Here is a 27,447-nt window from a genome sequence, read left to right on the forward strand (position 1 = left end):
GTACAATGATGGTTTTAAAAACAGATAGTGTTTTGTTCTAACATACAATGATTGATCATTGGGTAGCGGCAATTGTCTTGTTTGATCGAATTCTGTCAATAAAGTTGAGCTGTTGCCATACGTCTGAGCGATGGAAAATCACGTTCATCATGTTTTTGTGTCAGGTGGCCAAAGTTATTCGATAAGGAACTGTACTTGACCTATGCTTCGTGCTATTTGAGACTCAAGTAACGTATACCTAGAATCTCGAAGGGTTTTATCTTTCCTATTGGATTCAAACTTCTATCATCATTTAGGCTCACAGTCTCAGACATCACTAGTGAGGTATTGAGACCGCAACTTACTTGATGTGATATGAAATACAAATTCCACAGGTAGTATCAGTTCTCTCAAGGTTGCCTTGTTTACGAGTTCTAGCTAGCATGAAACCTAAGGTGAACGGGATTTTCTGTCGACCATCTTCAGGCACCCAATATTAAACCACTTATTTTAATCTGTTAGAATTCAAAGTAAATATGAATTAAGAGATCGTGAAAACAACTATTTCATGGTTGTCTTACAAAGTACACGTCTCCTTTTTGTTTATTTAAGTGAATAATATCTACTTAATTCAGAAGGGGTTTTGTGGAGAATTTAGTATTTTCATAGTTGAAATCATAAGTCAATTGAAGCTGGACCACCATAGAAAACCTGAAAGCACTGGACAGCCGTTTCATCCTATTATGGGACTCCTCAGCAGTGCGCATCCACGATTCCGCACTCGCGAGACCCAGGACCTATCAGTCTCGCGCCGGAGCACTTAACCGATAGGCCACTTAATTATGTATCAGGTTGTCTGAAATACTCTTTTCGTTACAAATCATCAACTCTTTTCGTAGACTTAACGTAACTCTGAGTTATAAGTAAAATGTTATGAATAAGCCCATAATCACATGATAACAATTTGTACTTGTTTGAGTAAATAGATTAGGGTTGATTGATGTAAAGATAGCTTAGAACAAAATGTGGTATATAGTACTGTGGTGTGGGTTACTTATATCCACATAAGTAGTATATGGTGATGGTCAGGCATAGAATTTTTTTCGCAGAAGGTCGATGAGGAAAGAACAGGAACGAAGCGCAATTGGTATGAAAATGCACAAACAATGAAATTAGAGAAGATGGACTGATATTTACAGAAGGAACAGTGAAGATTGAGACAATTGATTGTTATTTTGCAATTAACTGTTACTGTAGGTTATCATATTTAGTGAGACAGTCTCTAATTCGTGCTGACATACATTCGATTGTCCCCACCCGTGTTCTTGTTCACTCCAGTACAAGGTTAGTGCTTATATACTTGCTCTCAATCAATGATCCATTCATTGTCTTCAAAAGTGACAAGTAACTGGCTGAAAGTCAATGTAAGTCTATTAAACGTCATGGTGACTCTACGATTGTAGAGTTTCAGTAAAATTCAAGTATTCTTTACGAATATAGAATATAACAGGAAGGGATGTAACTAGATCCAGAGTGTTAAGGGATATATATATATATGAAAACATTTGTCTGAATTTGATTGAATTGCTGACACAAACCAAGTGAGTAGGAATAAATAGTTGGATGTATTAAATTTACTGAAATAGGTTTCTTGGTTTCACTGTTTCGGTAAATAACTTTAAGTATGATGACGAAAAAAAGTCTGAAATTTTATCAAAGTCAGATATAAGTTTTAGTGATACCAGTCACAGATTAAAGATTGATGAAAACCAGGGGGCTTTGTGCTCATCTCGTTCATTTCGACATGAAACTCATCAGCAATGCACACTCAAGATCTTATCAAAGGGTTGAGTCAGGGAATTTCAGATCTGATGGAGATTGCTTAGCCAGTAGTTCAGTATCCATCATTTGTATATTTGCATGATTTTTGTGAGTCGATTCTACTATCTTTTATAAACGTTCATTAGCTTCAGATATCTGTCAAACATTCTGTATTTCCAACTCTATTTGTATTTTATATTATTAGAATATGAAAGCGATACTATGAACTGTATTTCCCCCATCTGTTAACCATGTTTTGATTGTAAATTTGTTTCAATATTACTGTTAGTAGAATAACGTAGTTCTGAATGTGAACATAATTTACAACATTGGTCGATTCGTTTCCTGGTGATTAGTTGAATGACATTGGGGTATCCTGGACGTCTATTTCAGCCTATTTTAAAATGCTTCAACTGTAAAAACTCAACACATGATTGAGCTCATAAAACTATCAAGTTTTAATCCAATGCTCTACATTTACATTAACTAACCACTAAGTACTGGCTACTGGTGAGTTCGTTTAGTTTTTAGTGTTGACTATGTTCTATTGATCGTGATGAAATATGGTCACTAGTGTAAGTGATTCAATATTATCTTCGATCAATCTTAGCACGTTATCAAAGTTTTGATGATTCCTAATATAATCTTGTAAGGATGGTTCGTTGGTAAACTCTAGGAAGCCTTCAAGAAGCCCAGAAAGAGCCGAAGACATTCCATCCAATCACTGCTAGGGGAATATTCTAGAATGTCGACGTGTAGCTTCCCTATTGGATGGATACGAATGACCCCCTATGTGCCTATTGGTTGTCCGAAATGATGATTTACTCTCAGTCAAAAAACTATAAATACATGAGATTTCTGTACTATATTTTGACACTGTTTTGGGGAATAAACTTCCTACTTACTAGTCTTCTGTCTTCTCTCTTGCGACGTTGCGGGTTCGATCGTTCAAGTAGTCTAGTGGTACGCGGCATTAGAAGGATAAAAGCTCTAGATATAACAAATCTGTGAGAACTAACATGAAGAATGTTCATCACTGAAGAGAACATAACTATTCAATTATCTTTGATTTTGAATTACTCTTTAACTAATATAATTCAGTGTTTCAAATATACTTCAAATTAAACAACCTTCATACAAATCGTAGATTATTGAAGAACTCATTGTTGATTTCCTTGAAAAATCTTGGATCAGATTGCCAAGCAAAACGTTGGATTTACTTCAAATTCATTCACTGAGATTTTACAAATATCTTCTTCATACTATTAAATGTCTTATATCAACTCGGCGCCCATATACTGTGAAACTATTCACTCTAATTTAGACGAAAGTTCTTATATATCATTGTTGATTCGTTTGATAATAAACAATTTTTAGGAGGGGGGGGGTTTGTGGAGATTTTAGTAATTTTATATCGTTGAAATCATGAGTCAATTGAGGCTAGATCACCATGAAAGCACTGGACGGCCGCACTGCTGAGGAGTCTCACAATAAATAATTTGTGTAAAGATGCATCATCTCTTTAAACTACTAGAATGGATAGATAAAATAAATGAAAATTGTTGTATTATATATAAAGGAATTAAGTAGTATTGTTTAGAAGTAACAATTTTGTAAAGTAACAAAGTCAACAATAGTTTTTCAAGTTCCTTATACAAATAAAAACAAACAGTATACAAGCTGATAGAGATGATGATGAGGAGGATGACGATGTAATGATCATTGTATATTCATAGTTATTCATGTATCCAAATGACAGGTATTTGGATTTATCCTGAATATGTGTTTTACACTTTTCTTTGTATGTAAACCAGTTTATGTTTCCTTTAATGATTATTAATTACATTAACTTAACATTAGAATATACACTACTTATATAGATCAAATTATTCAGTAGTATCTCTTCACTTAATTTGTTATTGTATAAGAAGAAACCAAAAACGTACTTTTCGAGGTAGTACTTATGATTAATTCACTAACAATAATAGTGATTATATTTAGCTTTATTAGGTGAAATATATAAAGAATCATCTTATTATTCATATGTATTTTTATTTATAGAAGAATGAAGGAATAATTTGATTGGAATTTCATCCTTTGTCAGTATTCATCAGTGAAACATGTTTTTTATTAATTTAAATGTACAATATGTTGTTGTGTAATGATGTCGATGACGATGATGAGGAGGATAATGATGATGACGGTGATGTTGAATCAACCATGATAGATGTCATTGTTGATGTTACTGATGTTGTATGTTCACATGGATCAGGAAATTGTGGTTCTTGTTGCTTTTGAAATTGATATTCACTTGTTAATGAAATCATAGAGTTTTTAAGAGTATCAGACATTTTCGTGAAATTATGATTTGTAATAATGACAGAGTTTTTATGGTTTAGTTCAGTTTCAGTCTGACCAGTGTTTTGTTGTTGTTGTACACAGATTGATTCTATAAGAGACCATGATGATGGTTGTGTTTCTACTGATGGTGTTGCTTGGGTTTCAGGTAATGTTTGTGAACAAGAGGAATGGAAATTGTAATTGAATGGATCTTGTGATGTTTTCGGTGAATTACCTTGTTCAAAGTTATAAGCTAATTGATTGGATTCATTATTGAAACAATATTTTTTCCATCCTTGATATGATGAATAAGTTTGTGATGGGGATTTGGAATAAATTATTTCAGAATTGTTTAATCTATCCTTATTCGTTGTTGGATTGAAATAACTGTGATCATTGAGTTTATTCAAAGTCCATAAGTCATGTATATTATTATTATTAGTGTCATTACTCGTATCCTGTTCTAATTCACTATCTTCGTGCTCATCATCGTTATCGTCATCATCATTGTTGTTGTTATCATCATCGCCACCATCATCTTCATCATTATTATCATCATTGTCGCATCTTGGAGTTGAATACGATCTGGGATTAAAATATGAACATTGATTACTTGTTGCCATTGGTAACCAATAGTTAGATGATGACGATGATGATGATTCAAACAATGATTTTGTCCAATAATATGGTCTTGGTAATGCATCCAATAGATTTATTTGATCAGTATTATTCGAGGAATAAAAAGTTTGATTTAAATAATTATTACATTGAACTGGATCATTGAATTTGAATTGATTTGGAACTATTTGGTTATCCGTGGAAATACTGTAATCATCTTTTAGATCTGTTGGCCATCCTTGATAGTTTACGAAGTTATTAGGCTGTACATTCAATTTAATATAGTTATTATTGGCATTAGTATTAGTAATATGTTTATTAAGATTAGTTTCAGGGGAACTGATTATTGATTGATTGATTGGACTGTTTGAGTTACTATTTGAATGACCATTCTCAAATCCAGATGAAGAGTCAATTGGTATATCATCTGAATTGATAAGAATATCAGTTTCAGATGGTATAGTTTTTATTAAGAGATCATGACAATCTTCATAAATATTCTAGATTAAATTAAGGTAAGAAACGGAGGGGAAAAAAGAGAAAATTTTAAAAATATCATATTACGTATGTTTGAATATTGTTAGATGGATGGCGACAATCAACAAGAGTCAGTGATTATCCTTGATTACAAGTTACTTAGTGTATAGTGGTTGTGGGTTTCTGAGCTCAGTTACTCAATATGATGGAAGTTTTGTTGGATTGCAACTAACTGTGGAGTTTATTCTGCATGTTTCATCTAAAGTGGGACTTGTCAGATGAATATATATGAACCTCAATGTTGATTTTCATGCAGAAATTCAATCTCAGCAACCATCTTTTCAAGTATTAACACACTATAATTTGTGTTATTGAGTCAAGATAGCCAGTGGCTTGTCGACAAACTGCATCCAGATGAAGAGTCTTACAGTTAATCTTACAGTTAACCACTATGTGTGACTAAATAACAATATCACTATGTCTTAACAAAGATATTTTTATGAGCTGACATTCATCTTTTGTGTTTCATATGCTTTGTTTGTTCCAAGCTATTTTGTTTCTTCATAAACGTGGTCACAGAGTTGTTCTACTTGTAACTAACTAACCAGTTGATATGATGCTTAACTAAATTAAATCCAAAAATTGCTCACTGATGGTAAACTAATTTTACATTGTTTAGTGTTTCTAGTTGACTAAGAATTGATGTGTTCGATTTAATCCCACACAGAAATGGTTTCATTTTAAATTGCACACTGCCTTCATCTGACGTGGTCACTGGTTTAAATGATTGGATAACTCATGCACTATGTTTTGATGTTCATATTTCTAAAGCTCTTGTGGGTCAGAATATTTGTACTTCTTGAAGTGGAGGCTCAGTAGATAAAGTATCTAGCTAAGTCTACGGTTCAAACCCCTCCCCACTCACTTTATTCGGGGAACTGGGTAGTATCATTAGACCCCATGGATAAGGTAACCAGGAGCAGAGTATAAGAATCTGTACATAGAGAATAATTCATCTGAATTAAATGAAGAATGAAGTTTTTTTCAGAATGTTCCCAAAAGATATTCCTGTGACTTTAAAAGTGCCCGTCAAATGTTAACACTCACAATTAATCGTTATGCTGATTGAATGAACTGATCTGTTGAAAATTGAATGGTGAATTGACCTTATATTTTTTTAATTTCATCTCTGAAATTGCCATACATATCTATGTACCACTGGTGAATGTGCAAAATAAGTTATTGTGATAGAAATAAGGATCATTTTTTTATGATTTCTAAATCACGAACTCGTCTTAGACAATTATTAAAAAACCTGAGAGTACTGGTGAGCCGTTTCGTCCCAGGAAATGACTCCTCACCAGTGGAAATTTACGACTTCTCCACTGAGAATTGAACCCAGAACCTTAAGTCCCATGAACAAACACTTAACCTCTAGACTACTGATCTGGCATTCAATGGTATTAATGTCTCACTTCAATCAATTCAAGATTTTGCACAAGGTCGTGTATGCACACTACAAAAGAGTCCCATATTAGGACGAAATGGCCGTTCAGTACATTTAAGTTTTCTGAGGTGGTCTAAGTAAAATCATCACAAAACCTTAATGCTGATAAAGATCACTTTTATTTAGCTCGAAAACATTATTACTATCGATTGAAAGCTAGTAGTGTTATTGTTACATAATAGTTTATTTATAGTAACACTCGAAAATTAATAGAATAAAGTTCTTCACGTGTAGAGTATTTGGTCATTCGAATATTTAAACTGGTTTGCAAAAATGTATATGCTAGTGATTGTTATTTTTACTTGTCCCAAGTTGGATGGTGACTAGCAGTAGAATCCAAGACGCGCGTTCCGTTCTATTTTGGAAGTGTCAGCTGTGTGTACCTGGATCGCAGAGTTAGTGTTCACTCTCTGGCTCAAACTCGACACCTTTCACTTCAAGTAACATCATGTTATCCAATTAACTATTAAGTACAGATAGTCACTGGCCAGTACATCCACCTGATGAATGTACATCTTGGATTCCGATTATAGCTGTTTATAGTGCTTACTACTCAATGGTATACCCAAACAACCCACACAAGTTGCGTATGTTTTCAAAGAGACTGATCAATTACAATCATTGACATCAATAAGAGGATAGAAATACAAAAATTAATTTTATGTATTCAGTTATCTAAAAAAGTGCATTTATTGATTTATAAACAATTCTTACCTCTGTTTGATTATTCAATTCACTTGTTTCTGATTTACAAGATAATGAATTTGTTAAAAGTGATACATCATGACCTTGATTGATTAATTTTTTAAATTTTGAACGCCTATTTTGAAACCATATTTTAACCTGTTAAACAAAAATAACACAGTATCCAAGTAATTGTAAAAGTATATTTTAGGTGGATAGCAACGTAAGTTAATATTACGAAAACTGATTTATCAATTATGACTCGTATTTACAATAAAAAAAATGACCATCTTTCTATCTACCATCTTGATTTGGAATAGAATAACTGTAATATAGTATACAGTTTTGTAGGGCAAAAACTTGGTATATTAAACTAGCCACTCTAAGCAGAATCAAGTAGGCACGTTTCGGCCTGTTTCGATGACGTCACAGTTGGGTGTACCTTCATTCTAGTGTTAATGTTCTGCATCTAATTTCTAATCTTATTAATTAATAGTCTCTTTTTCATTCTTTCCATACTCTTTCTTTGCTTCTGTTTTCTTGTTGTGTTCATATTATCTCCATTCATTTTCGTCATATCGTTCCAATACATAACATTTTATACTAGCCTTTTATTCTGTAGATGCCCCCAAATGTCCTGGTACGGCCGAGAGTGGGGAGAGTACGCTCTCACATGGCCACGCCTATATAGCCTTTGACACGGAAGTCCTATTCACTGCCTTCTCGTGGCACTACTGTTGTTTACGAAATTGAGAGGACGAAAAGCAAATGTCCGGTGCTTTAACCGGGTTGTTGGATACGGTGCGTCCACCTAGGAGAGTTGGAAAACCCTGATTCCAAACCAATGGTGCACATGGGCTAACTCCAGTATCCTGAGGGAACAAATGGCGTATGAATCTATTTCCAGTTGCCTATCAAAAAAAGTGAGAAAGCAACAAGCAGATTTATCTTCTCTTGTTGTAAGATCTTCATCAATCATAAACTCACAGGACTATACACATAAGTTACCTGACTACAACACACTACAAATATGGAATCACAATAGATATGTGTATGACAATTTGGTTGTAAGTGATGTAAAATTAAGTAACAAGTCCATAATCAATTCATGGTAATCTAGTAACCGTAAGATGTTTGAAATGAAAGCTTACATCAAGATCAATATTATATATATGTGCATTTATGCTGAACTTCATGCTGAAATAGCACAGCGTTTTATGGGAGAGGACAAACCAGCTTCCAGCTGAAGAGGTAATTAGGAAAAGACGTTGGAAGTGGATCGGACATACAATAAGGAAATCACCAATGTGCATACCAAGGCAATCCCTAACTTAGAATCCGGAAGGGAAGCGGAAAAGAGGAAGGCCAAAGAATACATTACGCCGGGAAATAGAAGCAGATATGAAAAGGATGAATGTTTACTGTAAAGAACTGGAAAGGATTGCCCAGGACCGAGTTGGATGGAGAATGCTGGTGAGCGGCCTATGCTCCTCCATGAGGGGTAACAGGAGTAAACACATGGACGAGTTAATAATGAAACTTTACAGTCGTAAGTATAAATGAAATTCTAAGTGTTAATTCCTTCAAGAAATATGAACAACAAACAATAATTATGACGTAATAGTTTATAATATTTAACTTAATAGTGTAAATTTTCCTATTAAATCATCATATCTATTCATTGAAGGAACTAGCACTTGAAATTCCATCTAGATACACTGTTGTACAGTTTGATAACAAATTTACTGAGAAGAGATACCTTCTTTGCATTTTGTGTTTTGAATGTCCAAATAGAAATTATGTAAGCCTATTTGTATAGTACATCCTGAAGGCCAAAGGAGACGAGGAAGACCAAAAAACACATTACGCCGAGAAATAGAGAGACGTGAGAAGAATGAACAAAAACTGGATAGAACTAGAAAAGAAGGTTCAGGACAGAGTGGGTTGGAGAATGCTGGTCGGCGGCCTATGCTCCACCGGGAGTAACGGTCGTAAGTAAGTAAGTAATTTATATAGTACGGTAAAAATACGTCTATACATTACACTAGATATGCATTGATTTCCAAGTAACATTTTTTGTTTGGATAGTTGACTAAAATAATAATGAAGAATGAAAGTTTTTTCTCATTTTAATCTTATACAAAAGGAAAATGGAGGCATTTTGCTCCCCGTTTGTATTTTCTTTTAAAACAATATTTCCAAGTTCTAGTTCTTTCTTTACGCTTTCTCATCTCGTGTACAGTATTTTCGAAACTGTGTGCACACACACATTTATGTATTTACGTACAGATTGCTTCGATACTTTCTAAGTTATGCATGATTGAACAAAGTTTATTCAACAATCACGATGATGACGATGAAATGGGGGGGGTGAAATTTCCGTTGTCTCTTTGACTTTATTTGGTTAAAAGTATTAGTTGGATAATTATTTATTAACCATCCATCCAATCAGTCATCGATGAGAATCATGGCAGATATGGCAGCAATGGTAACAATAAAATCATACTTCCGCACATCCACATACACACACACACACTTGTTTGCATTCATAGATATCATGGTTTGTTTTTTATCTTACAAAGGAGAATCAAACAGTGGAATAAATTCCAAAATAAACGAACGAAAAAAAGAGTAAGATTCAAAAAGAGAAACTATATTCACTGAAGCAAGATCAAGAAGAATATCAAAGTATTTAGATCATCTTTTGATTTTTTTTGATGGTTGGTATAGATACATAGAAACTGACAAACAAACAACAATGACAACAAGTTACCCAAATTAAGAAAAAAAGAAAAAAAAGTAGTGTAGATGATGTATTCATGGGTTTATTGTTTGACTCTTTGATCATTTGTTGTTTGTTTGTTTTTTCTCAGAGAATGAGAGAATGGAAGAGAGAGAGGGGGGGATTGAAAGCGAAAATGAAACAGGTTTGTCTTAGTTTTTTTCCATTACATTATATAATGTAACTAACGGAGGAAATTGTTTCGTATTAATTATGAAAACATATTTTTTTTATTTAGTTCACTATGATAAAGAAAGATAATGTTAAGGATAAATTATTTTCATAGTTGAAATCATGAGTCAATTGAAGATAGACCATCATGGAAAACCTTGGAGCACTGGACGGTCGTTTCGTCCTAGAATGGGACTTCTCAGCAGTGCGCAGGACCTACTAGTTTCGCGCCAGATCACTTAACCGATAGACCACTGAGCAGGATAAATTAGTTAATAAAGTCTATTAGTCATTTATGATCAGTTTAGAGCTTGGAACAAATATGCGTTGTCCCAAAGAGATGATAACAAGATGAATTTTAAAGTAGAAATAGTAACTAAATCAAAGTTATATATATATATATATATATATATATATATATATATATATATATATATATATATATATATATATATATATATATAATGTTGCAGTAATGATAATGGGGAAAACTAATCTCTGAAAATATAGATCGAGATGAAGGGACACTGAGATTGAAGACCCAGAAAAAGATAAAGAGTGAATCTGTTTACACCGCTATGACTGGTTTTTAACCGATGTCACTTGTCATCTCCAACGACTTATTGTGGTTTTCATATGGACCTTAATCGGGTAACCTAGATGTATCTATACAGATCAGACGAACATTCACTGACTGTGTGAACTTATACCCAGCATTGATTTGGCCGCCTCAAGCTTTTTCGCAACTTGCTACTACATCAATAAACGTTTCCCGCCGAAGCAGGCAGTTGTTAAGGATATATGACATCTATCTCAACCACCTGAGTCGATGTATGTTCAGTAAGTCGATGAAATATGATGTACTGTATAGCTGTTTCAGCATAGCCTCGTGTTCAGTACCCAGTAAAGTCTAAAGACAAATTTTCAGGAAGTTGAGTTGATAGTTCCTTTACCTTGTTAGTACTTATTAACAACGTGTTTTGATGACAGATTTCAAAGATTTTAAATGAGGTATCATGATCAGTGGAGTCTAATTATCTCGATAGTAAAACAAAGAGCACTAATCATATTGAAGGATCGTTAAGTATTATTGAGTGAAAATTAAATTTGTGGGTGTGGGACAATGATTATTGACATAATGATCTCAGTATATTGTTCTTTCTTTGAAGATCTACGGGTTCTTGACTCAACCTAGTGTGGTAGTAAGCATGCATACTGATGTTCACTGGTATACTGCAGAAGCACATATTTAGATTAGCGATTTAAATGTAACATTTTATAGTATCAGAATGATGTGTGTGTCATCTTAAACAGAAACAGACGTGTATTATAAAAATTTGAGTACACTCTTGACGAATGCACCCTATATTTCAATTTAAAATTGTTAATCCAAGGGTTTTTGTGCAGATTTGTTTTCGTAGGGCTACATTCGTCACAGATTAGTCTAAATTCTCGACGTGTCTGAATTTCATCAATCAATCTGTGACTGATACTACCCACAAAATACCATCTACTTTGATCATTAGTTTGTAAAGATCCATTTGTTAAATCTGAAGGAGGTTATAATTATCACCAGGTGGAAGATTAGGAAGATCCTTTAATATGATACAATGGATATCCACTACTGAGGCATAGCAATCTACCATAAACTAGCTATTTAGTAACAATTTCTATCCTTGATGGCTGATTTTGTAATAAATCAATGAAAAACTTTTGTGTTTCTACGGCAATTTTACAGATGACAGAAAGCAACAAAACGTTAGATGGCAAAATCTTGCTGGACTATCAAAATTAGCTTAAATTAAGTTTTGAAAAATCCCCCTCTATCTCAGTTTATCAAATCATTCGATGGAGACATTATGGTATAGGGACGAGTTTAAAACAGACATGAAAAGTTTCCAACTAGTTTCTAGTCAGTCAGAAGACGGTTTTCACAAGTGGATATTTTACTGCGAATAAAACAACAAGATTGCGAAGTGTAAGCCAATTTTACATAAATAACAAGTCGGTTAATGTTATATATAGATCATTCTGTCCATAAATGTCCATAAAAAACAGGAACAGACAAACTCGTTTTTCTGAACATAGATTACCCATCTTATCGAATCATTAAAAGGACTTTAACAGATTTTTAAGAGTACTGCATTCATCCCAGTTACAAGTTAAGTATTTGAAGTTATTATTAGGGGGTATCGGTTTTCATCATGAAATGACGTTATCTACAATGTATAAATGCTCTGGTGACATATATATATGAATAAAATGATCTCCCAAATATTATGGGATCTATCTGATTAATCCATCTGTATTGCCACCAACTTAAGGTTTATATCATGATTAAGATTTAGGGAATAGTATTGATCTATCTTTTATATACAATTCGAAGAGATACAATTAAGCATTTGATACATTTTTTACTATAAATGTCACTCTATAATTGTAAAAGTAAATAGTTTTCCGCTATCATGTAAAATGTTTTAAACAATGCACAGACTTATAAGCAAAGATGGATAGTGGTTAGCAGTGGAATCCAGGACGCGCGTCACTTCGTCCTATTTGGGACTCGTCAGTTGGATACACCTGAATCTCAGAGTTGATGTTTACTCTGGGATTCTAACCCACTACCTTTCGCTTCGAACACCATCGCGTTATCCACTCAGCTACTGAGTCCGGATAGCCGCTTGCTTGTGCAATGGAGTAAAGTTTAAATTCACTTGGTATTGCTTGGTTGAAGATTCAAGCAAACAATATCAAGTGAATTTAATGCACAGACTTGTTTCCAATACACATTGTATATATGAATTTCTGTAGTTCACACACACAGACAACCTAAAGGCTACGTTCATATTGGCTAATCCCTATACTGTATGTACACTTACCTATTCAATTTTCCTTTAAAATTCAAATATTGATATTGAAATATTGATAAAAATATTTAAATAATCTTCATTTCACATTAATTTTAATTTAAACAAACCTGTCAATATAAAAATTACTAAAATCTCCACAAAACCTCCTCCTGATAATGATGATATGCTCACTAGTGGCTGGCTCCATGAGATATTTCCTGGAGTTCTAGTGAGAAGTAGTAACCGGTGAAGTTCAACCAGGTCTGTTGTGAGATATCAACTCAATGAAGACATTGGTGAATGGTTGCTCAATTTCGTGGATTGGTCGAAGTTAGACATTAACAAAGTTGGATTCCGGCTCAATGGTCTAGAAGCTAAGCGCTCGCGAGGGAGACTGATAGGTCCTAGATTCGAATCTCGCGAGGCGGGATCGTGGATGCTCACTGCTCAGAAGTCTCACAGTAGTACGAAACGGCCATCCAGTACTTCCAGGTTTTCTATGGTAGTCTATCTTCAATTGACTCATGATCTCAACTATATAAGAATTACTTAAATCTCCACAAAACCCACTTCTGTCAATATGATTATAGTTTAAAAGTGTTTTTCTTTTATTATAAGGAATTGAAAACCAACATTTTTCATTATTACCCTATTCATTACATGTCATCAATTCAAAATGTCAGTTAGAAACTATTATTATTATTATCATTATTATTACTATTAGTGTTTGATTGCGTCATAATTAATGTGTCTGGTTTAATGATGGGGGTGTTGTTATTGTTGTTGTATTAATTTAAATGAACTATAAAATCATTACAATAAAAATCGATAATAATTTAAATTTATGACATATGTGTTATCATATAAGTTTAATTATCTTCTTTATTGATTGACCTTGAGTGATTTCATTTAAAGAAAAGGAATTAAACACGTGTTATTCAATTAAATTAATCATCAAGTCACGTGCTATTTTATAAATAGAAATTGATGAACCGTTATAGATTTTTATTAGAAAGGGGGGTATTGTGGAGATTTTAGGGATTTTAATAATTGAATTCAAAAGTTAATTAAAGCTATACCATCATAGATAATCTAGAAGCACTGGAAGGCTGTTTTGTTTCTGTATGAGACTACTCGGCAGTGTATGTCCGGTTCAGTAGTCTATAGGTTAAGCGTTCGCGCGCGAGACTGATAGGTTCTGGGTTGGAATCCAATGGGTGGGATCGTGGATGCGCGCTGCTGGGGATCCCCATACTAGGACGAAATAGCTGTTATAAGTTTACTTATCTCTGTTATGTAAATAATTTTTTAAATGAATAAATAGATTGTGGTAATAGTTTCTATAACTCAAATTGAGATTAGCTAGAAAATTATTACCATCAGAAAGGGATTTTGTGGATATTATAGGACGAGATAATGGATGCGAACTGCTGAGGAGTCCTACATTAGGATGAAACGACCGTCCAGTGCCATCAGGTTTTCCATAGTGATTTAGCTTCAATTAATTCATGAATTCAACTATTAAATTAGAAAATAATTGTTTACTTAAAACAAATAGAGAAGAGTAGGTATCATTACCAAGTTTCGATTTAATAATTTTGAATAAATTGAGCATTGGGTAGATTGTTATAAATATATTAATTTATTAAATAGACAAGAGGTTTGTGTGAATTGGAGTTTCACCAGTTCGATGTTCATTTATGAAGTAACAGGATTAAACTAGTGATATTGCGTATCATAGGATCCACTTAATTTTAATTACAATGTTTAAGTGTAGTCAGTCTCTAATATGATATTTTAAAATTCTGAGATCCCCACAGTAACCTGTTGGAGGCAGATACCATTGATGTTACTAAATGATAATTCCATCTGATTACTAATTGATGAACGTTGAATATGTAAACTATTGGATTTTTACTCAATAGTCTAAAGTTATCATTCTCACTTGGAGCATTGAATGTCCTAGATTCTATACTTTAGAGGTTTGCATATGCATAACTCGAATGAGTTTTAAATAGATTTTTAAGTGTTTTTTGACTCTTTATCAGTTTCTGTTCGTCATGGAAACTGAATTTGGAACGATTTTAACTTAACAACTTATGGTAAGCAAAGATGGATAGTGGCTAGAAGTCGAATCCAGGACGCGCGCTACGTCCTATTTGGGACTGGATGTACCTGCATCTCAGAGTTGATGTTCACTCTGAGACTAGAACCCAGTACCTTTCACTTCAAACGCCATCGCGTTAACCACTCAGCCACTGAGTCCCAAATAGGACGAAACGCACATCCTGGACTTCACTGCTAGCCACTATACATCTTTGCTTATAATGCTTGTGAATTTAGGCTATATCGAGGCAATACGCACAGTATGCACATATTTCAATTAGAGACTGACCAGTTGCAGTCCTAAACATCAATGAGAAGATTCAAACAAACAATATCAAGTGAATTTAACAACTTATGTTTAAACTACTTATATGTTTGATTTAGTAGGATATAAATTAATTAGACGTTGATAAAATCTGTGCATTCACTAATCATTCACAGTTTTTACATATACATTCAAATGTAAAATAACAATAAAAAGGACCGACGGAGTATTTTAACACTACTTGCCTATCTCATAAACCAGATTTTAATAACATACAGTGATAAACAACAACAACAACACCTTTTTTTCCTTCTTTCCATAAGAAATAAAAAGTGGGGAAAGAATGAATAGTGAAAATAATAATTAAATTGTCCACTTAACCTATAATTATAGTGTTTTCTTTTCAAAATGTAAGCATTTGGAGACAGAATTTTGTTTTGTAGAGATTTAAGAAAATCAATTCAGCGGTTAAACTTAAATTCAATAATCAATGGTAGTGACACTATGGAAACAATATATCTTTTAAAGTCACTTGATATTGTTTGTTTGAATCTGCTCATTGATGTTTAGGACTGTAACTGGTCAGTATCTTATTGGCACATGTGCATCCCGTGCGTATTGTCTCGATATAGACTTAATTCACAAGCATTATAAGCAAAGATGGATAGTGGCTAGCAGTGAAATTCAGGATGTGCGTTTCGTCCTATTTGGGACTCGTGAGCTGGATGTACCTGCATCTCAGAGTTGATGTGCATTCTGAGACTCCAGCCTAGTACCGTTTGTTTCAAACGCAATCATGTTATCCACTCAGCTACTGAGTTCTGATAGACACTTGCTTGTGAATTAAGGCTATATCAAGGCAATACGCGCAGTATGCACATATGCTAATTAGAGACTGATCAATTGCAGTCCTAACTCATCGATGGGAAGATTCAGACAAACAATACTAAGTGAATTTAAACTTCACCCCATTGCACAAGCAAGCGGCTATCAGGACTCAATAGCTGAGTGGATAACGCGATGGAGTTTGCGAAAAAAGGTACCAGGTTCGAGTCCAAGAGTGAAAATCAACTCCAATGCATCCAGCTGACGAGTCGGAAATAGGAAGAATTGGTGCGCGTCCTGGATTCCACTGCTATCCACTATCCATCTTTGCTTATAATATATTTTTTAGTTTAGTGAAAGAATTGAAAGCCATAATAACAAATGCTTGTAACTTAAATTGTATATGATCTTACTGACTTTAAGGCTACAGTTACCACTTTATTTGTTATTGGATCACAATCTAACATTTCTCAAAAATGCACAAAGTATTCGACTCAGCTTCACATCTTAGAAAGTCTGTAATGAAGACAATTTTTATAAATTTTAAATGGGGTGAAAGTTGTATTTCACTTAATATTTTGGATATTTACCACAGTTTAGGAATAAATAGTGACTAAAGAATCATTCACAATGAAAACACACAAATCAACTACAAGTTTAATGAATTACCTACCCCCTCCAGTGTTTTGTGTCGCATATATAGTTCATGTTCTATAACTCAAAATAATTATTATTTATCAAGAATATCAATTGCTTGTTTACAAATGAAACCAACTGAGAATTAATATGGAAAAAATGTTCAATAGTGTCCATTGATTCAGCTATCTAACAACAGAACTGACTATCTATTAGAATCAGTTAGGATACATCACAGTTGAAAAACTTTTGGCTGATTCGCTGGTCAATAGTCCAAAATGTTGATCCTTAATTCAATGAATAATCATTATTACTGATTTGTACTCTCAGTTTTGGTAAAAAAATAACGATTATAATAATCCTCCTAATAGAGCCTTGTAACCGAATGAACTACAACTTGAGCTTTACATTTTGTGCTCAGACTGAATCAAATGTAGAGAGGAGTTAAATGCTGTAACTTATCGGTTGAGAATTGAGTGAGTTAATTATTCTCAAATTACTAGTTATTAATTGATCAGTAAGTAATGGTTAAATTTATCAGTTGATCGGAAGATATAAATGGTAAGAGTTTGAGTGATTAACTGGCAACCGGTGACCTTTATTTATTTATATTATACCACTTCACTTATGTACTAATTATTGAGTCGATAAACAATTCTTGTCTTTTTATGATAGTTTGTGATTAGTGGATGAGTTTAGGGACGATCGTATTGTCCCATTTAGAACCTATCAACCGGATGTAATTACATTGTAGTGTTAATGTTCATATTGGAATTCAAACGCAGTAACCTGTGTTTCAACTGTCAACGCGTTATTTACTGAGCTACCAAGTTAGTATAGCCATTGACCTATTCAAAGAGTATGATGTTATTTGTAATAGTTTGTATTATCGTGCTGTTCATGACACAACTGCGGTTGACTAATTTCTATCCACTGAACAAGTTGTTGACTATCACGACTCCGTAGCTCAATGGATAATCCGTTGTCGTTTGAAGCGATAAGTATTGGTTTTGGGTTGAATTGTGAATATCAACACTGGGATACAGACACATGTAGCTGTAGAGACCTAAATAGTACGGACTAGGTGTATTGAATTCCAGTGTTGGCTACAACCATGTTTTACTGAAAATGTGTCACGAAATGTCCTTGTCGAAGCAATTAACTCAGGGAGAAAATATATCTACAGAGGCAGTTCGGTTTCAGTCCTGGATATCAACAATAAGAAAATACAAACCCATGCAATATATTTAGTCATTGTTTGGTGAATTAGTTATGATATTTTTTACTTACTTTCGGCAAAACAGTCATTTAGTAATATATTTTCATACGAACTTAACTAAAAACTTTCCTTTGAATTATTATTCGGTATTATATCCAGTACACATCAAGAATTATAGTCAGTTAACTACATATAAGTTACTCAATATTACAACAAATATAATTTAAGTTCTTTGGTGGTTGAAGGAAATCAAGAGGTATTAGTTAGTGCTTATCAAAGAAACGAAGTACTTATAATCTTTAGGGAACTAATACATCAATACTCTCTATGATGCACCAAGGACCTAAAGAACAAATCATCAGTCATTAACCAGTGATCAGTCAATAGAAATTTTGTGTAAGTGTTAAAACTAACTATTCCATGTTTTGTGACTACCTAAATTGTCTTCAGTAGTTCTGAATGGAGATTTTAGTAAGGAATCCTGTGATATTTAGAACATGTGAAAAAAATATAACGTTGAAGTCGGTTACTGTAATTGTTTTGAGCCACAAATACATTACAAAAAATGTGGTGCATTAAATGGTGAGATATTGATTAGAAAAATGAATAATATTGATTACCAGTAGCCTATCGGACATTGTTCTGATGTCTAGTGATGGGTCTAGATTTTATTGAACTAATTATGATACAATCATGCAAACTCAAACTGCTGTATACCTCGATGTGTGATGGATAATAGCATAGAAGATGGTTAATGGCCGTCAAAATAGATCGCGACATCACTTCATGAGATAACTGAATTTTTTAAAATGAATGGTATCCAGAGGAGTAAACTTCTCAGTTGAAGTTTGTAATCTATAGTCATACACCTTAAATGATATGTTATAGAATGTATTGTAGTGCGGCAAATCCATTCATTATTAATTTAAATCTTGAGTTTTAACATAATTTCATACTCCCTATTAGAACATTTCATTTCTTCCAACTACATTATCTGCGTTCATTTTCCTACTATGATGATAATACAGTTATTTTTGCCACTCTCTCTCTAATTTCCAAATGATTTATTGAAGTAAAGTATAGTAACTTATACCAATACACATTTTTACTAAGACTTACTTTATCTACAGAGAGAAAATGATTTGCACACTTGGTAAGTATTAAATGAAAGGTGACGCCATATATTGAAAATGGGTTGTGAACAATCACTGTGCAATGGAAATGTCAGTTTGAGATTCTAGTTAAGGAAATCAGTAGTTTTTCCAAACTCCTATAACTAACCAAAAATGGACAACTAACAAAACACCTCATATGTTTAATACCAGGATTATCTAAACACCGATTAGTTACCTTATAACTAATTTCTCCTGGTGGATGACTCTCGAAGGCTCTGGGAGACTCCTGTGTGAATAGGTCCAGTTGAAGAGAATAAACGAAGGAGAATGAAAATCAAATACATTCTATAGAAATCACGAATCGATCCAAGCTAGACCATCATTGAAGACCTGGAAGGACTGGACGTCCGTTTCGTCCCAGTATGGGACGCACCCACGAACTGGCACGTGGGAATCGAACCAAGGTTATTCGGTCTCGCGTGCGAACTCTTGAAATCTAGAAAAATGTGTCGGTATTCAAATCCGTTGATGTCTAACTTCAATCAGTTCGTGATATTTCGCGGTTGTCTTCCATCGTTTTCGGTGAATAACTGCCTCAAACCCGACGCAGTAGATTTTCACTGGTTACGAATCGGTATGGGGTTGTGGACATTGTTTAATTTCATTAAGATCCTACTTTCTGGATCATGGGTGTGAACTATTGAGGAGTCCCTTACTATGACAAAATGGTCTCCCAGTGTTTCCAGTTTTTCAGTAGTGGTCTATCATTGATCAGTTCATGAATTCAATGGAACTCAACATTCTCTTCAACCATATACTTGAATCCTTTTACTTTGAGTCAAATTTACTAACATTTAAAGATTACACTGAATCAAGCAATCTACTTAGTATCTCAACTGTCATAAAATACCACGTGATTATCAGTCAACTTCAAATTTTAATTAAATACACAGCTTTATTCAATTCATTAAAACAAAATGAAACAAACTGGGAAGGTCAGTGGTAAAGAAAGAAATAAACAAACAAATAACTCGATTTATTTCTCACCTGAGTTTGTGTTAATCCCAACGATGCAGCTAATTCTGCTCTTTCAGGTAAACTTAAATATTGTGTTAAATGAAATCGTTTTGCCAATTGTTGTAATTGCATACTAGAATAAATTGTACGTGGTTTACGTAATTTTTTATTTTTCTCATGATTAATTATTCGTGTACAATTCGCTGTTGATGATGTTGTTTGAATGATATCAGATACGGAGACACTGGATGATGTCATTGTTTTTCTTGATAAAGATAATGATGATGTAGAGGAAGAGGAGGATGATAGTGGAACTGTTGTCATTGTTGTTGTATATTCGGTAATCGGGAAAGCTGAATTGTTGATAAGTTGTCGTGATTGTGTAAAATTCAACATTTTAGTCATATTGTTCATCATTTCATCATTGTTATAGTCTACAATCATTCCACTAACAAATCCAATTTCATGTGCTGTATGTTTGTTATAATTTTTTGCTATTGTTAATGCATGAGGATTATTGTTTGTTAATTGAATAGGAAAGTTAACGTCTAATTCATTTACAGTATGGTTTAAATTCAATTGATGATCTGTTCTTTGCCTTGTCCCACCTTCACTCACATAATCATCTTGAACAACATCATCATTTCCTTCGTCATCCTCTTCATCATCATTGTCATCACCTTCAAGTAGACTTGTCTTTAATTTACTAAAATCTTTGTGCATAAGATCATTCTTCCAAGTGGACTTTTGTTGCTCCATTAAAAAATTACTATAATAATGATTATTACTATTCATAAAATGTTTATTTGACTGTAAATAAGCGGTCAGTGAATTATTGAAACCGTTGTCTCTACAATTCACATTACTACTTACATTAGTCTGATGATAGGCTTCATTGAATTCAGTCAAATTCAGACATTTTTGGGAATACTGGTCATCATTTTGTGTTGAATATAAATTCATATTTAAATATTTCTCATAATTCATTTCTTTTAATCTATTAGAATGAAATTTACCATCAGTACAATCTAAACTACTGATTATATTCTTATGAGTAGCATCGTCATCTTCAGTAGGTAGGTTAATCTTACTAACTACTGTCAAAGATAATGATGACGATGATGATGTGGAACATTCAGATGATGAATTTGAAAATGAAGAGTTTGATGAAGTGTAACCTGACGAATCGGTGATACAATGAGTTGGGTAACATGAAATATGATCAGGGTATACCGGTTTATTATCGGAAATCAATGATTGTTCACATTCATTTTTTGAGTGGTCACTATAAATATTTCCATCGACCATTTGATTATTGCTATTGGACCAGTCAATCATTTTGGAGTTTTCTGGTTGTCTTAAGGCTGACTGAAATAGACAGTTATCTTTTATGATTCCATTGTTGGTAGCTTGATGATAATGAGGACAATTGTATGAGTCGTCTACTTCTTTATTTTGTCCCTGTACTTCAGATGAATTAGTCTTGTTCTCATTGAAATTATTCAATTCTTTGTTGGATTTGTTAATAATATCACCATGATATTGATCGAACTTATTTCCTGCGGAATAATCAAAGTTAGCAAATTTTATTAACAGTTCAGTGAAAAATGATAAACAATTCTACAATAATTTCAAATATTATAAACAAAGATGAATGGTGCCTAGCAGTGGAAACTAGGAAGTCCGCCCCACCCTATTTCAGACTCGTCAGCTAAATGTACCTGCATCCCAGAGTTGATGTCCACTCCGGGATCCGAACTTAGTAAATTCCTCTCCAAACGCCATCGCGTCATCCACTATGTTACTGACTCCATGAATCCAGTTACTTGTACGATCGGTTGAAATTTTAGTTCATTTCCGTATTATTTGTCTGAATTATCCCACTGATGTTCAGAACTCCAATTGATCGGGCTCTTATTGGCACATGTGCATCCTGTACGGATTGCCTCGAAATTGCCTGAAGTTACAAGCAGTGTAAGCGACGATAGATAATTTCAAACTTTTTAAACTCTGGGAAAAACGAAAATTTACGAAATCAAGAACAGGATGACACATTAAAATTAAGCAAATCAGGTCATGTTGATGGAAGAGAATATTAATAAATATTTGTAGTTATATATTAATGTGGTTAAGAAAGTTAGATGAGGAGTATTCGTGTTTTGCTAAGCCTATCAACCGCAATGTTACAATGGTAAAATTCCTTATTGTAATAATCGATGACATAAGTTCGAATTCCCCCTAACACTATGGTGAAGAGTGTCAACTGAAACGAAACCTAGATCAAACAAGACTTTATGGCATATCCCATAAATCATGGGACAATAAACTGTTATCAAAGTTTAGTAAACTTTTGATAATGGAAGACGGATTTTCAAATCAAGGCTTGACTAATCTCATCTTATTTATTCCTATTCATATTTTAGATAATTAGTAGAAGTATCATCAACCATGAAACTACTCAGGTTGACAATGATGAAGTACACTAAAATAAATGTAATTCGTTTAGTATATGTAAATTCTTGTAATAGGTTCCCAAATATATTTAGTAATTGAGATGCAATTTCACATAGAATAAAGATTAAGTAAGCTTGTAGTTGGGATTCCTGAGTTAGTAAATTAATGCTTAGAGAGATGATCAAACTCCATCATCGATTCAGTCATACGCAATGTAGAAGGTGGGATATATGTTCATTTGTTTAAGCTGTAACACCATATTAGCACAACAGGATGATATTATCAAATTTGATCCTTGAGTAGTGAAAAAAGTAATAGTATCAGTAGATATAGAAAAGATTAGGTAACTAAATCAGACAAAAGATTTTAGAGAGATTTTAGGAATATGACTAAAATGAAAAACAAAGAGTGAATGCATGTACGCCAATGTGATTGATTCTGAGCCATGTCATATAACAACATCTACAAATTCACGTTCTAGTACATTCTAGTACATTTAAGTGATAAAAGAAGAGACAACATTGTGAAGAAATTAAAACAGGAAACCGTTTGCGTTCGAGACCAGTATTTACGAGTTTGGGTCCTGGTGGTAGGATTGTGGATGACCAATGTTGATAAGTCGCATTCACTAACGAAACATATGTTCAGTGCTTATTAGTTCTTAATGGTCTCCTTACCAAGATCAGTTCATTATATAACCTATGAAAATAAGAATAAGTGGGCAGTAGTAATCTGTGATGAGAGATACAATTCAGTTAAGAACTTAGCTTTACAACTGTTCTTTTAGTTAATACAGTTTCTATAACTTTTATAATGAATGTAAAAGAAAACTACAGTAGGGTATCCATTAGTTTCTGTTTTAAGTTATATCTGATCACGTTAGAAGTCACTGAGTTGGCAAGTCTCTCATCATCGAGTTGAAACAGTTGGACAGTCATCGAGAATCGAAGAATATTTCAAAATTGTATGATTGACTGATCACAGAGTAGTGATCGATATCATGTTTTTCCTTTAGTATTTAAGTGCTGATAGAATATCATCAATCCGATTTAAATAATTGAGCAGACAGTCCAAGTGAATCGGTATCACATGCACTGTGTTGAAACGTTAGGTCATTGAGGACAACCGGAAAGTACTTCCATCATTCGTAAAGTCAAGAAAAATTGCACCGATATTTCGTCTTATTTATGAACTTTTCAGGATTGTGTACATAAAACGACATTTAAATTTGAACCCAAAGCCTTCAGTTATCACGACAAACATAAATATATTCCAACAAGTGAGTCAGAAACCAGTGTCTCACACATCCATTCACTGAATACATTTCCTGATTTCATTCTGAATCATAAATTTTGCCAGTATTTACCTGGTTGTAATTCCATATTGTATATAACTGCATATTATTGCCAAGTAGCAATAATTTGAAATTTGTCACAGATGAGACTTGAGTCCTCGAAGTTGTTGAACATTCGTTTTTATCATCCAAAACATTAGCGATATAAAGTGTTTTTGAAGAATTTTCCGCTCATTTATTGAGTGAGTGTTACATGTTAAAGGATGATTTCACTGTGGATTTCATTTCAACATCTGGCTTTCCTTTTATTCGCTTTTTACATCCGGTAAGTTGAGATACGTTAAACGGGGGTGTTCGCAAAAGCCATATTTAGATGAGTAAAGATGGATAGTGGCTAGCAGTCGAATCCAGTTTGACGCGCGTTTCGTCCTATTTGGGACTCGTCAGCCGGATGTACCTGAATCTCAGAGTTGATGTTCAGTCTGAGACTCGAACACAGTACCTTTCGCCTCAAACGCCATCGCGTTATCCACTCGGTCACTGAGTCCTGCTAGCCACTATCCATCTTTGCTGAACATGCTTGTGAATTTAGGCTATATCGAAGCAATACGCACAGTATACACATATGCCAATAAGAGACTGACCAGTTGCAGTCCTAAGCATCAATGAGAAGATTCAAACAAACAATACTAAGTGAACATATTTAGATAGTTTTAGATGACTGAAATGAAAGCTTCAATAAAAATCACACTCTTACATGCGACATATAAACTAAATCAAAACAAAGGTGCTAGAAAACGCTAAATATTGCACTTTTATTAAGCACTGAATAAAGTATGGTTAACTGAACACATTTGTTCTTATATAGTTTTTGTAAACGACAGCTGTCTACCAAAACTTCTCTCCCATCAATTTTCCAAATAGACATTTATTGTCAGGTAGAATTTTCCGTTTTTAAATTTTATTTTAATTAACTGTATGCCTCAACGTCAACAGGAAACCCTGGACCCGGGTTTCCTGTTGACCACCTCCAACCACCATCTTATCTCTACATAGTGCACGCAGTGCCGAGCCACCTAGATTAGTGACCACATTGCAGCTTGATCGATGGCATTCTATCAGCACTAAGAAAGACTTAAAACGCATGACATTGATCACCACCCAGTGATCAATCAATTGTGACCCTTTCTGATATTTTTTTTGGATATTCGCAAAAAACTTTAATGTTGTTTTGATTTGGAATAGTTTGTGGCGAGATATTTTTATCGTGATTAAATATATAATATTGAATAAAGCAAGTATTCCTATTATCAATAAACGTAAAATGTTTATCATACAAACGGTTGGAGTGAAGTTATTTCAAAGTATACTACTGAATTATTGGTTCAAATACTGTTACTGATGTCAGATGACTGAGTAGTATGTGTTATGATTACTAGAGTTTAACTATAAAATTCACTTTGTCTCCGATGCAATGCGTGTTTTTACAGAGACTGGATACTTCTTTGGGGTTTAAAAATATTAGTCAAGATATTTTATGGAGATTGGTTTTTACTTGTAGATGAGAGTCATCATAGATCGATGTAAGTTTAAGTTTCAAAAGTTGTAAAAAGAAATGTTCATTATTCTTTCTCAAGGATAATTCGGTTGATATCAGATCTTTAATTTGAAAAAAATGTGCTGTTTAAAAGAAACTAAATATTTATCATTTAGAGTGCATAAATTGTGACTAGCAGCGGGATTCAAAGCCCGTCATTCACCTTATTTAAGGCTTGTCATAGTTTAATGTACTTGCTACATGTTAGTGTTACTGTTTACACTGGAAACACGAACGTAGTACCCTTCACAAATAATGTAGCTCTTAGAACGGGAACTCAAGCAGTAAATGTAGTAGCTCTCTACTCTAAATGTAATTTTTTTTATTTGGGTTAAAAGTGAGATCATCTAATTACCATTTGGTCTTATCAGTTGTCTAAAGAAAAACCTAGTCATTTGGAGATCATCTTGAATAAAGGGGATTTTAGTTTCGTTAAAAATAATATCCTATTACTATAGAAATGGAAGTTCGAGTTATCCACCAACTGTCTGTTATGCACAATTCTATTGGAGTAAATTCGATGCTTTCATGAAGATCATGATCTAATATTCACCACTCACTCACTGAATGAGCAGAAAAGTGTCCGGAACTTCTAGTCAAATTGCACTTAGTGAATATGAAGAAGGTGAAGATAATTTCACCCATAATTAATGGTATATGACAATAATACTTTTTTCAAGAATGATATTATTCGTTAATATAATATCTCAGTGCAAACGCCAATACATTCAGCTGCAAATACATCCAGCTGATGAGCATCGGATGAGACGAAACCAGATTTTTAGATTAATCATCATTTAGATGTAATGGAAGTTATTATTTTAAAAGACAATAACAAGATGTTTTCACAAGATATTAACACCGTTGGATGCCGGCTAGCTCAGTCGTCTATCGGTTAAGTGCTCCGGCGCGAAGCTGGTAGGTGCTGGGTTCAAATCTCGCGGATGCGGGATCGTGGATGCGTACTGCTGAATAGTCCCACAATAGGATGAAACGGCCGTTCAGTGCTTCCAGGTTTTCCATGGTGGTCTAGCTTCAATTGACTCATGATTTCGATTATGAAAATATCCACAAAAACCTCTTCTGACCAATACTAAGATAATTCATTCGAGATGCACATATGTTAAAATAGAGACTGTTTAGTTGCAGTCCGCAAAATCAACAGTTGAAAAATTCCAAAACTCTTACAAATAATTTGACATGACAGTATCAATATGATTACTGCTAAATACACAAGGAGATCTATTAAATATCAAGATATGAGTTTTTATGGTATTCGATTGAGATGGAAGCCTCATATTCAAACTGAAACACTCAAGTTAAATAATAATAATAATAATAGATTATCTTACTATTCGTTTTATTGATTAATGAATTTTCATAATGTCCATCATAACTGTTAGATATTCCCAGATTATTACCGCATTTATCAAGATTATTATTCCAGTTAGAGTTTGTTTTCATCATCGCTTGGAGTTCACAATCCATATAATTGATTAATTGATCATCACTTGTACTCTCAACTTCAATATTGACCTTGGAAGTATGTATACTGAATTCATTACTACTACTACTACTACTACTAATATTATTATTAATAGTAGTATTCGTGATTTTATAATCATTGTTATTATCATGATTTAAATGTTGAGTAGATTTTCCATTTCCATAATCAATCTCTCCACATTTTT

The 27,447-nt window shown here is 33.6% G+C and overlaps 1 protein-coding gene across 1 annotated transcript; it reads right to left on the minus strand.

Moving 5' to 3' along the window:
• Positions 1-1,818: 1,818 nt before the first annotated feature.
• On the minus strand, positions 1,819-27,220 carry Smp_138110 (homeobox protein distal-less dlx,putative; the record flags this gene model as incomplete). The annotated part of the gene is made up of 7 exons (XM_018791272.1): positions 1,819-1,926; positions 4,020-4,603; positions 4,754-5,258; positions 7,457-7,585; positions 20,442-21,019; positions 21,119-21,970; positions 27,109-27,220. The coding sequence occupies 7 exons, from the start codon at positions 27,218-27,220 to the stop codon at positions 1,819-1,821; spliced, it is 2,868 nt and encodes a 955-aa protein (XP_018645549.1).
• Positions 27,221-27,447: the final 227 nt, after the last annotated feature.

The sequence above is a fragment of the Schistosoma mansoni genome, assembly GCF_000237925.1.
Source record: "Schistosoma mansoni, WGS project CABG00000000 data, chromosome 3 unplaced supercontig 0124, strain Puerto Rico, whole genome shotgun sequence".
Taxonomy (NCBI): domain Eukaryota; kingdom Metazoa; phylum Platyhelminthes; class Trematoda; order Strigeidida; family Schistosomatidae; genus Schistosoma; species Schistosoma mansoni.